At 34.2% G+C, this 12,626-nt stretch overlaps 1 protein-coding gene across 1 annotated transcript in view; it reads right to left on the reverse strand.

Moving 5' to 3' along the window:
- CCDC178 (coiled-coil domain containing 178) overlaps positions 1-12,626 on the reverse strand; it is a gene marked incomplete at both ends in the record, with an annotated part of 393,288 nt that overhangs the window by 248,465 nt on the left and 132,197 nt on the right. Inside the window, 2 exons of the mRNA XM_081252141.1 lie at positions 5,696-5,855; positions 9,905-10,050. Of these exons, the coding sequence (XP_081108267.1) occupies positions 5,696-5,855; positions 9,905-10,050 (306 nt within the window). The remainder of the gene's footprint in view (positions 1-5,695; positions 5,856-9,904; positions 10,051-12,626) is intronic.

Genomic DNA, 12,626 nt, shown 5'->3' on the forward strand with positions numbered 1-12,626 from the left:
TTGAAAATCTCATTAAAATGACCTTTTCTAGAAAAAATAAATTTAAAATACTGACACAAAAACTAGAAAATATTAATTATGTAAAAACCAAAGAAGATATAGAATAAATTTTGAAATGTTTTTCTTCACAAAAGAACCAAGCTCAGATAACATCTTTTGGGAGGCAATTCACCATGATGTTTATACATTTCTGTGACAGCTTTTATCTGGAACTATCTTTTCAAAATTTACTGCATAGACAATGTAATGCCTTCCTCTGGGGCAAAGGCTGGGCAAGTTTGCTAGATCACTTATAAAATTGGGGTTTTTCTACATTCCAGGTTCATTAGCTGTGATAAAAACCCCCTGTGTATGGAGCATCTGCCTGGACCACGTTCACGTTACTCCCATGAGACTTGGAGCCAAGGGGAACCTACAAACATGAAGCTCACACAGCCATGTGTACTGAGTAATAGTCCTCTGTCTCTCACTCAGGAGTTTCAAGTCTTCTGTCCGCTCTTGTAAAGCAGTGGCAGCTAACTTGTTAGCTTGTAAGTAAGGTAAAATCTCTGACTTTTCACATATCTTAATAGTACCATGGGAGAATTTCTCAAACTTTCAAGGAACTGAAATGCCTCATGCTCTTTAGCATAGAAAAAAAGAACAAAAGCTTATTATTTCATTTTTAAAACTCCAAGAAATTTCTGATACCAATATCTTGAATGAAGTACAAAACAGAAGAACTGTAGACCAATAGATGTTCACCATTAAATGATTGGAAATTGAATCCAGTAATGCATTACAATTTTAATAAAGCATTATCAAGTAAGGTATACTTAACAATGAAATTTGATATTTGGAAACATACTTACTTTAATTGATCAAAAGAGAAAATCACATATTTATGATATTACACTGCAGTAGGAGAAGGTATTTCAAAAGTGGCAGACACACTAGGAAATTAATGTTACTTGGAAAAATCATAATTCCAAAGTGTGATCAGAGAGTATTATCACAACTATGTAGAAAAAAATACCAATATACAGAAAAACTGAAATGGACTATAACCAAGTATTTGTAATAGATGCCTCTAGATAGTTGGAGAAAAAAAGCTGAAAACGCAGTTGATTGCCAGTTCAAACAATAAAAATTCTATTTAAACTTTATATATAGTGCTTTAACCCATAGTATTAGCAGTAATTCATGAAAATATCTGTAAGACGTAACATGATGTTAGAGAGAGATGCAGAAAGAAGGGAAGTTTCTTCCTTGTTTAATGAATCATGCTCTAAGCAAACATTCAAAATATATTAAATTTTTATTTGGGAATGACTCATATCCATGCTACATTTTTCTTTATATTCTAGTGTTACCCTCTCTTGATTTCTAACTCCTTATGATCATTGCAGGACTGGGTGGGTTTGTGCAAAAACCTGAAGGGTCCCAGAGACAAAATTAGTACTGTTTTGCTACCAGTCCTCAAATCAAAATGTTCATTCCTCAAAGAGCTGTAGATTTGAACAAGTTGCTTTAAAAAAGCAATACGATGAACCTAATGAATGTTACTGCATGTGAATAATTAATGTTTAATCCTATCAGAATTATTTTTAAAAGAGTTATTAATTATGCAAAATACATTCTTAAGTTTTAAAATTTTCATGTTATATGAAAATCTTCTGGTGGTAAGAAAATCATCAAGGCAAACTATTCTTGCCTAGGAGATTCATTGGTCAGTCTTCTAAATGTTTCCAATGAAAATGCATTCATTTCCCACTATTAAGAACAAAGAATACATGTTTTTTATTTATAATAATACCTAATATAGCAAGTCAGTGAGCCAGGAACACAATTTATTGCTTGTAATTTGAATGTTGTCACTATATTCAAGTCTGTTTTTCACATCTTCCATTTCCATGCTGATTACATTTTTAAATTGAGGCTAGGGTTTTGGTCATCCAATATTAAGTGCCCCCAAAACAGCAGTACTCATAAACTAGTCACGTGAATGAAGAAATGATGAGTGGCCAATAGAATATTTTTTTAAATTGTGTAATCTTTAAAATGATCTCAGATTAAATGTTTCTGATTTTTACTATGTCTGTGTCTGGCTGTCCAATAAATTAGTGAATCACTGCCTCTATATTAAGCTAAGAATTTATCACATGAAAGAGTCAAGAAATGATTCAATAGCCAAACTTGAAATAGCAATAGACAAGGGAAGAGGTAATTCCTGAGAGTGGGAAATATGAAGCAAAATAAAAACTAATAAACAATACAAAGTATTGGGAGACTGTCTCTGCTAGATCTCAATCTGGAAATTGCTTGTGTCTGCCACAGATTCACTGTATCAGTAGTTCACTGTACCCCTCTCATATCATACCCTAAGTTACAGGGAGGAGAGCAAGACTACAGAAAGAACACTAGAGAAAGGCACTGATGTAGAAAAGGCAAGTGGGACTTCTGAGGATGGCTCATGATAGATTAAAATGCTTTAAACTTCAGTTTTGTTTGGACCTTCCCAGAAGCAAAGAGGGAGATTAGTAGCTAGAGCCATAGTACTCTAATGAACATGCAATACAGAAATTTTAATCTTAAGCAATTTGCATTTGCAAATTATAGGCAATTAGTAAAAACTGAATGACATTCAAGAAATCTATCATTTAAAGATATCTCATATGGAACTGCTTACTGAAAAAGACTGAATTTAACTCTAGCACCACACTGTCTACTCTCTGACGTTTATGTATATTTTTCTTAAAGTATTTTATTAGCTGTTCATATTTCTAATTCTATGGTGTGTTTTCTCGCATCCTCAATTAATTCCATTGTGGCTTTTATAAAGTTTTTAATAAGCAATTTCTTTAGATGATCCATAATTGTGATCAATTCTTTTGTCCAGCAGGGACAACCCAGATTAATAACACCACATTTATAATGATGCCTAATAATCCTTGTTTCTTTCTGGGGATGCTTTACATTATATACATATTTACAATTTTTTATCTCATCCAATTTCTAAACAGGGATGAGAATAGGTTTTCCATGATGAATTTCATTGTCTTTCCACTCTTTCACATCAAGAACTGATCATAATCATAGATAGTGTCACTAATGATGAGCTATATCAATCTCTAAACTTTTCATATTCTATCTCTACTCTGCTGATCATATAAGGTGAATGCACAACAAAGACCTATCCAAGACAATTTCATATAAATTAAAAGGTTATTTCAAAAGCATTATTGAGATATTTAGCAGAATCCTTAATTGTAGGAAAGCAACAGACAATTTAACCATTTTCACCTAGATAGAAGAGAATAGATGGCAAATTTCTTATGTTATTATCAAGGACAGAGGATGAGAGAGAGAGAGATTCAGCTTCTGCGTACAGCACGAATATTTGCTAAAGTGTCAGTCTGATGCAGTATGGAAAGAATCTCTGAAATGCTACTGCTTTTAGCCACTATCATGCATGTGGACAGAAAAATTACACCCAAAAAAGCATACATTCATCCATTTAATCATTCATTCAGTCATTGAATGAATTTTTATTGAGACCCTCCCTGTGCCAGGCACAGTTCTGAGCTTTTAGGATACCGAGAGGAATGTGGCAGAAAATTTCCTGTCCTCATAAAGAATACATTATTACAGCAGGATTAGTCAGACAGCAAAGAAGTAAAAACGAATGAACAAAGCAAGTTCAGATAGAGATTGGTGCTAAGAAAAAAACCCGAGACTATGTGATGTGTTCGAATGGCTGGGTGTAGGTACACTTTGGGATGGGAAAGCAGAGACAGCTTCGGGATGAAAAGAAATACAGCTCTCAATTACTGAGAGGCTAGTTATACAGGATTTTTTCCCTTCATCTCTCTCCTGATGACCATATTTTGTCATTTCACTAATTATTATGGTTCCATTAAAGTGTTGAAATGCCACTCAGTAAATGATTCCTGAAATCCCACTGTGTCCTCAGCACCAGTACAATTGGAAAATGTGGTAGAGTTCAAACAAATAATTCCACTGCTGTGATAAAATATGAGGTGGGGAATGATGCTTAACTCAGTAAGTAACTTAAAGCTTCTTGTTTTGAGGGCTGCATTTGACTTTAAGCTTCCCCAGTCCATCAAACCTCCAGGAACTCCTCCAAGAGGAGGCAACATTTGTTGCCACTAGATGGCACCAGTTAATTTCATATTTTTAAGACAAAAACCACAAAAACCCAACATACATTTTTCTATGTAAAAGCCACATTTAACAGGGAAAAATGTTACTTGGCACTATTATTAATAAAAGTATTGTTCTTTTATTAATAATTTTCTTATAGGAGGGATCACAGCAATAGCGTTATAGATGGTATGTTCATTCACTCACATACATGTCTATTTGATGTATATTTGTTCCAAATAATCTTTTTGAAAATGTATTAGCAATGTCTTTGAAATGTTAAAGGGAAAAAAGGGAATTGAATTTATTGAATACATATCATAACTGAATATATAAATATCAGGATCAAAAATATCTGATAAAAGTATATTATGATAATACATATAATTTTTAAAGTTTTGCAGGAAATAGTTTTAATAAAATGCAGTAGAGTTGTTTATTTTTTTATTATTTTTACTTTATTTTAATTTTTTAATTGAAGTATAGCTGATTTACAATGTTGTTAGTTTCAGGTGTATAGCAAAGTGATTCAGATATATGTATATATATCTATGTATGTATATATATTTTTTCAGATTCTTTTTCCTTACAGGTTATTACAAAATATTGGGTATAGTTCCCTGTGCTATACAGTAGGTCCTTGTTGGTTATCTATGTTAATAGTAGCGTGTATATGTTAATCTCAAACTCCTAATTTATCTCCCCCCCGTTTCCCCTTTGGTAACCATAAGTTTGTTTTCTATGCCATACTCTTTAGAATTTTAAATTTCATATCAAAACAACATTCTGAAGTATTTTGAATTAATTTTATACTTTCTGTAACTTTCTTGCTAATTTGTTTCCATCATTCCTAGGGGTTGTTTATTTTTGAGAAGTAATTTCTGTTGCATCTCAAGTAATAGTAATATTTATAAATATATTTTAAAAAACCATGGTATTTATTATGTCAATTAAATGTAACAAAAACTCTTATGAAATGTAAAATGGGATGTGAATCACTTAGCTAAATGTATATGATTTAGTCATATATCAAAAAATTTAATATGTATAGCTTTATAAAACTTAATAAAACTTCAGATCTAAAAAGACACACTTTACCATATGATCTCCTTGTTTCTGACTAGTTACTGTTCAATTAAAACATATGCAAGTATAAAATATCCTCATTTTTTAAAAAGAAGTGGCTGGTAAACATTCAAATTATGTTTATTCAGAAACAAAACTATTTTCACATTTCCTGTTAAAAATATAAAAATGGCTCTGAATAACCTGCCATCAGTAGACTTTGAAATAAAAGTACAGTGAAAAATGAGAGTGCACATAAAATGCACTGAAAAGAATGCATACAGCATTCATATGCTGTATGAATATAATTACTTATAGGAAATTTTAAAAAAAGAAAACGTTGCATGTTTATTACGCTAACATATTTATTTAAAAAATCTAAACATCTTTGCTACTTCAGTATGAAAAATGAGTGCCTCAAACTAGCTGTTAATTTGACTATCACTATATTTCCTTCATTCTAAAACAGTCCAAAAATAATACTCACCTTAACATTTGATAGAGTTCTTTGCCTCATGGTAAAGAGTGTTCTGTGTCTCTGTTCTTCCTCATAGATTCTCTCTTCACAGGCTTTTTTCTCATTTATGAGATGATCAAACACAGCTTGTGCATGTTCCTTTTTCTCTCTCATGGCTATAAACTGGTCCCTATGACAAAAGAAAGAATTGCATTTGCCATTAATCAATTCACATTTAATTTTCTAATGTGCATTTATGATACATTTTAAAATACCCAATATTGAAAAATCTTAGAACTGAATGACTATGCAAAAATTCCATAGTCCTTTTCATAGGCCTGTCTCCATGAGCTACATCTAAGTGATCCAGGTGGAAGACAATCTCTGGAGATTTAGTGGATTCTCTTGGCTGCCTACCCAGTGTGCCTCTGTTTTGTTGTCATTCCAGAAGAACTCCCCCTCCATGCAGCATATAACTCCAAAGGTATATTCTGATTAGATTAAGCCAACCAGCAAGAGGCTTATTATTCACCACTAAACATATATATTAAGACAGTGCAATAAGATGAAAGGCAAGAGCCAAATTCCATGTAGAAGGGGCTCAATTCACTAAATGTGAACAAGGAGTCCTGTTTTCAAATTTGCTCACAACAGCCATAGTGCAGAGAAAGAAACAAAAATGAGTACCATGTGCTGAGCTGCTGAATCAACAAACCCTGCAGCCTACCCTACCTAGAGGCCTCCTGTTACATAAGATAACACGTTTCACTATTGTTTAAGCTGGTGTTTGAATGTGTGTGTGTATGTGTGTGCCCTCGCGTGTGTATATGTGCCCTTGTGTATTCTGTCATTTGCAACTAAGTACATCCTGACACAGAGGTATGATTATTTTTATGATGAAATCAGTAGTTATATTAGGGACTATACTAGCAGAAAAAGCATCAAAGAGTGGTTAAAACAATACTGCAAAAATAAATACGCTTTAGAAATAACTGCCAGACTTGATCAGTAACCCAGAATCTAGAATAAGCAGAGCTGCAAAAGCTCAGCACAGTCTTATGTTACCCACATTCGTTTTCATCTCTACTGGTATGGAAAATTGAATCATTTGCACAGTTAGTTATAAAGGCAGCAGGACTAAAATTTTTTGGGGGCTAAAATGTTAATGTGCTTTGAATATAATATCTCATTTAATACAACCGCCACCCTATGAAAGAATAATTATTTCAGCAATCTAACAGATGAAAAAGCTAAACTTTGGTATTATTAGCTTGCATAAGCTAATTAGTAAATGACAGAACCAGAATTCAAATCCAGTTCCGACTACCTCTATTTGATTCAGCAGCTCAACACAAAGTACTCATTTTTTCCTCTCTCTCTACTATGGTTGTTATCAGGAAATTTGAAAACATGACTCTAGTCATATTTTTTAGATGGGTGTCTCTCCTTTAAAATGGAATAAAGTCCTTCCCTTTCATCTGTCTTGCCTCTGTTTTTTCCACTTCATCACTCGTACTAACAACATCCATAATTCTTACGAGATGTCCTATGTAAGCATTCACTAATATCAACATTGACACTAGGTGAAAGTATCAGTAGATTATTCCTAGTACAGTTAATCTTCAGTAATCTTCCATTCCAGTCCTAGTTTAGGGAGTCAATTAATCTCCAAGATTTACAAGCAGCTCATGCAGCTCAATAACAAAAAAAGAAACAACCCAATCCAAAAAAGGGCAGAAGACCTAAATAGACATTTCTCCAAAGAAGATATACAGATTGCCAACAAACACATGAAAGGATGCTCAACAACATTAATCATTAGAGAAATGCAAATCAAAACTACAATGAGATATCATCTCACACCGGTCAGAATGACCATCATCAAAAAATCTAGAAACAGTAAATGCTGGAGAAGGTGTGGAGAAAAGGGAACACTCTTGCACTGCTGGTGGGAATGTGAATTGGTGCAGCCACTATGGAGAACAGTATGGAGGTTCCTTAAAAAAACTACAAATAGAACTACCATATGACCCAACTATCCCACTACTGGGCATATACCCTGAGAAAACCATAATTCAAAAAGAGTCATGTACAAAAATGTTCATTGCAGCTCTATTTACAATAGCCAGGAGATGGAAGCAACCTATGTGTCCATCATCGGATGAATGGATAAAGAAGATGTGGCACATATATACAGTGGAATATTAGCCATAAAAAGAAACGAAATTGAGTTATTTGTAGTGAGCTGGATGGACCTAGAGTCTGTCGTACAGAGTGAAGTAAGTCAGAAAGAGAAAGACAAATACCGTATGCTAACACATATATATGGAATCTAAGGAAAAAAATGTCATGAAGAACCTAGGGGTAAGATGGGAATAAAGACACAGACCTACTAGAGAATGGACTTGAGGATATGGGGAGGGGGAAGGGTAAGCTGTGACAAAGTGAGAGAGTGGCATGGACATATATACACTACCAAATGTAAAATAGATAGCTAGTGGGAAGCCGCCGCATAGCACAGGGAGATCAGCTCCGTGCTTTGTAACCACCTAGAGGGGTGGGATAGGGATGGAGGGTGGGAGGGAGCGAGACGCAAGAGGGAAGAGATATGGGAACATATGTATATGTATAACTGATTCACTTTGTTATAAAGCAGAAACTACCACACCATTGTAAAGCAATTATACGCCAATAAAGATGTAAAAAACAAAACAAAACAAAAAAACAAAGAGCACACACTTTGGAACAGGACAAACCTAAGCTGGAGTAGCTCTACCACTAATTAGCAGTGCAATCTTAATTATTTAATTTCCCTGAGTCTCTGTTTCTCTGGCATTCATGTGGGAATGTTATGACAGGATTTAAGAATTCACTGTGAGAACTGGATGAGATAGGTGCTTAGATTGCCCACAAAATGCCTGGCACACTAGGAAGTCAATCAATCTTAGCTTTAAATCTTACTTGACACTGTCCATCATCACTGTTAATTAATAGATTTGTAAATGATACACAGTGTCAGCTATTCATTTTCTCCTCTTCCAGGGCAAAGGCAGAGTTTGGTCAAGTTTAGGGACGGAATTGATTCACTGGTATACGGTGACTGTTCTTGCCTGAAAAGCAATATAATCTAGGCACAGGATGGAAGAAAATTTAAGAATTGAAATGGTAAGAATCCTGGAAAAAAAAATCATCAGCTCCTGAACAAAATATAAGTTTAGTGTAAATTATATAATTTCACACTTATCCCTTTGAGTCCCCAAATATTCTTACAGATATTAAACAATATGGATACATATCTTTCAAAGTAATATCAGGTAATATCTTACCTGATATTCTGTATATGATTTAGTAATTTTCAGGTAAAGCTGTATGATCATTTTGAAAGTAAGTTTTGTAATAAACTTAAATAAAAAATAAAATCCTGTTGTAATAGCTAAACAAATCCTTGTTGAGTTCATTGACTTAACTCCATTAAGATACATGGTATTAGATTGTGCATAACTATTTTTCTGACACTTTATCCCTCAAGTGTTATGGTTTATGATTTTGCTAAGCCTTCTATATTTAAATCAGACCATCATTCTTAAATGTGACCAATGCATATTCCTCCAGTAGTCCTCCAAATCCTGTCCTCAATGTATTATAAAATAGGAAATACTCAATAAGAACCAAGAAGAGTAAAGGAAGAGTATGTAAGTTCTAAGTGGGGGTCTATGGATACAGTAAGAGTCTTAAAGCATGAACATTCTCAAAGTGAAATGCCTTTGTCAGGTATGCCCGAGACTAATGAGGGGACTGTATAAGAGGCTTTTGAGGACAATTAATGTGAATAAATTACATGAGGTTTTATAGAATTTCTAAACTCTTACCTCAAAACTGTTATCAAAAAAGGTTGGGTGAAAAAATATATATTATTAACCAAGTCATAAAAGTGAAAAATGCTGAAATTAATGGGAGAGGTTATGAATTTCATAATGAATAAAAGTTCTTATGCTTGACAAAGGAGAAACATTAGCAGTTATTACAATAAGAATAAACCCAGAGGAGCAATGAAAAATGACAGCAATTTATGATTATGTTTTTAAACCAAAATTATCAAATATCACATATATATTTCACATCAAGTCATGACAGAAAATATGGATCATTTGAAGAATAAATTTTAAACATGGAAATTTGATCACATCTCTTTTATAAATCACATATTAAGCATTTAATATTTTGATAAATTTTACTTACTTTAAACAGTCAAGTGTGTGGTCAAAAACATTCTTTTCCTTTTGTTTTTCTTCTAAGTCTTTATTCAATTGATTTATTTTTGCATGATAAATAATTATTTTACTTTTAGTGGTCTCTATTTCTTTAAAAGTTATTGAGCGTTTATCCTGAAAAAAAAATTCAGGAATATTTTAAGTACTAGGATTTTCAAATCCTTGCAATTTAGAAACACAAATACTTTTGGCCATGTGAACAATTAAAAGCAAATAGTAATCTCTTATCAATATAAGTAACAACTTAGGTACGTGTTCTCTTCTCTTACATCTGATAAGGTTTTCTAAAAGATGAGTTATAACTATCTATTCTCTCTCTACGCCCTTCCTCTCCCTCCCTCTCTACCCTGCACTAACTTGTCTCCCTTCCCACACACATACATGCACAACTGAAAGGCATGTCTCTTAAGATGCCAGCATGTGGTCACGGGTTATCAAACATGTACACTAAAGGCAGGCAAGAATATATATTGTTCTGATGTTTAAGAAAAAGGAGTCAATGTTTAATACAAGCACAATTCCCCAAAAGGCTGGCCAGTCCCATTCCAGGTTGGAGATTTGATTTTGTATCTATTTTTCCATGATCCCTTCATAACTGTTGGTGTTTATGTTGACGGACTGATTCACTGACTGGGTGACTGACTCACTGAAGGTTGTTTCTCCCCACGTCTCGCACTGCTTCTAGCTGGTGCTGCTCTCCTAGTGGATTTCTCAGTCTCAGCTGCTCCCGTTGCTCCTGTTTTCCTCCAGTTTTCCCCATGTGCTTTCTAATTCTTTCTCTATTCTTACAGATTTCAAGAAGAATGAATTGCTAATCTTTTATACTTATTTTCCTATAAAACTCGTCTGTTTGTCCAAGATTTGGAAAATTGAGTACTGTATTCGAATTTTCATATCATCCCTTCTTTTCTTTTTTTTTTTTTTTCTGGAACTTCTGGAACTCTTCTACTAATAAATGGGTTTTTTTTTTGTTTTTTGTTTTTTGGTTTGTTTGTTTGTTTGGTACCAGAAGGTAGTTGAGATGGCTGACAAGGATTCTTCAGTGGGCCTACTAGAATATTATGTTATTTCTGGGAGAAAATTCAACCAAACAAAAAGTGTGAGGAGGCACAGTATGGGTAAAAATAAGTAGGAACAAGTTAGAGAGGCTGGGCAATTGCGGGTACAGCATGCTATCACTAAACCTGACTTTTCATTCAGATTCCATAACGCATGCCGTAATCTTCAATAATGATTTTCATTGGAAACTGAGATTTCAGAAGCAATGGGGTCAACAACTTAGACCATACCAGCCAATTCAGCGATGCGGAAGGTGGTGCCAGAGGATTTTACACTAAAGGAAAGAAAGAGTGCAATTCCTGCAGACAGCAGTGAAAAGCAAAAAGTGTATTTTGACACCTTTCATGGGTACCATCAGTGAGTCTTTGGTAAATGTGAGCACCATATCCCCTTCCATGGCATCAAAAATATTAGAGATGTCCCCACAGTGTGAAAAGAAATTGTTAGATGCCACATGTCGATCAAGAGTATATATCAACATCTGCATATCTTGAGTGAGCAAAAGCTTGGGGACTCTAAGAACCATTTGTGAGTCTTGATGAATGCTGAAGTGTCACTAGATCAAATGGGAATTGAGGCATATGAACAGTACATTTATAATTCTTTGGCTTATTTTTTTCTCTAGCCTGGTGACACAGGTTTCAGCAACTTTGAGGCTTTCCACCCAAAGACAGTTTCATGTCCAGACCCAGAAGGGTCTAGAAATCTAAAATGAAGTTCATTAATGTTTTACCATACAAGATTTTTCATTATCTCCTTATCTCAAAAATTTGAAAACCACATATTTAAAAAATATTAGATAGGGGCTTCCCTGGTGGCACAGTGGTTCAGAGTCCGCCTGCCGATGCAGGGGACATGGGTTCGTGCCCCGGTCCGGGAAGATCCCACATGCTGCAGAGCAGCTGGCCCCGTGAGCCATGGCCACTGGGCCTGTGCGTCCGGAGCCTGTGCTCTGCAATGGGAGAGGCCACAACAGTGAGAGGCCCGTGTACCACAAAAAAAAAAAAAAAAAAAAGATAATAAAAATTATATTCAGATTCTAAATTATTAATTTCAGATATTTTAAATATTTATTTAATATTCAATAAATACTATTGTTATCTAAATACAATATGTCCAGATTTCACACTTAAGATTTAACTTGAGGTTAAACATAAAATTCAGTAATACTGTTTAGCTTGGCCCATGACTGAAATGCTTACACACAGTAAAAGATAAAATTATTTGTCTAACTTAGGTTCTTAGAAGGTAGAAATGCTGCTGTAGTGTTGTTTATATACCAGTCAACATAATGAGGACTTAATAAATGCTATTAATGATGTTTGCAAGTTTCTTCAGGATGGGGTTCCATAGAATGACACACAAGGCATTTCTTCATCTAGGCATTGCCCGTCTCACTAGCTTCATATATTTGCACTCTTATAACTCTTATAACTCTGGTCATACCGAAGTGCTTGCAATTCCACAAACACATAGCAGTCTCACATGATCTCCTTGCTTTGCAAACACAGGTCTGTTTCTAAAAAGCCCTTACTTCATTTCTTCAAGTTAAAATTTATATAATAATAATAATGCTAACAATAATAATGGAAATCATTTGTTGAAGGCTTCCAGTGGCAATTATTCTTTTA

This window comes from Mesoplodon bidens (assembly GCF_964165515.1).
Source record: "Mesoplodon bidens genome assembly, chromosome: 13".
NCBI classification, from domain to species: domain Eukaryota; kingdom Metazoa; phylum Chordata; class Mammalia; order Artiodactyla; family Ziphiidae; genus Mesoplodon; species Mesoplodon bidens.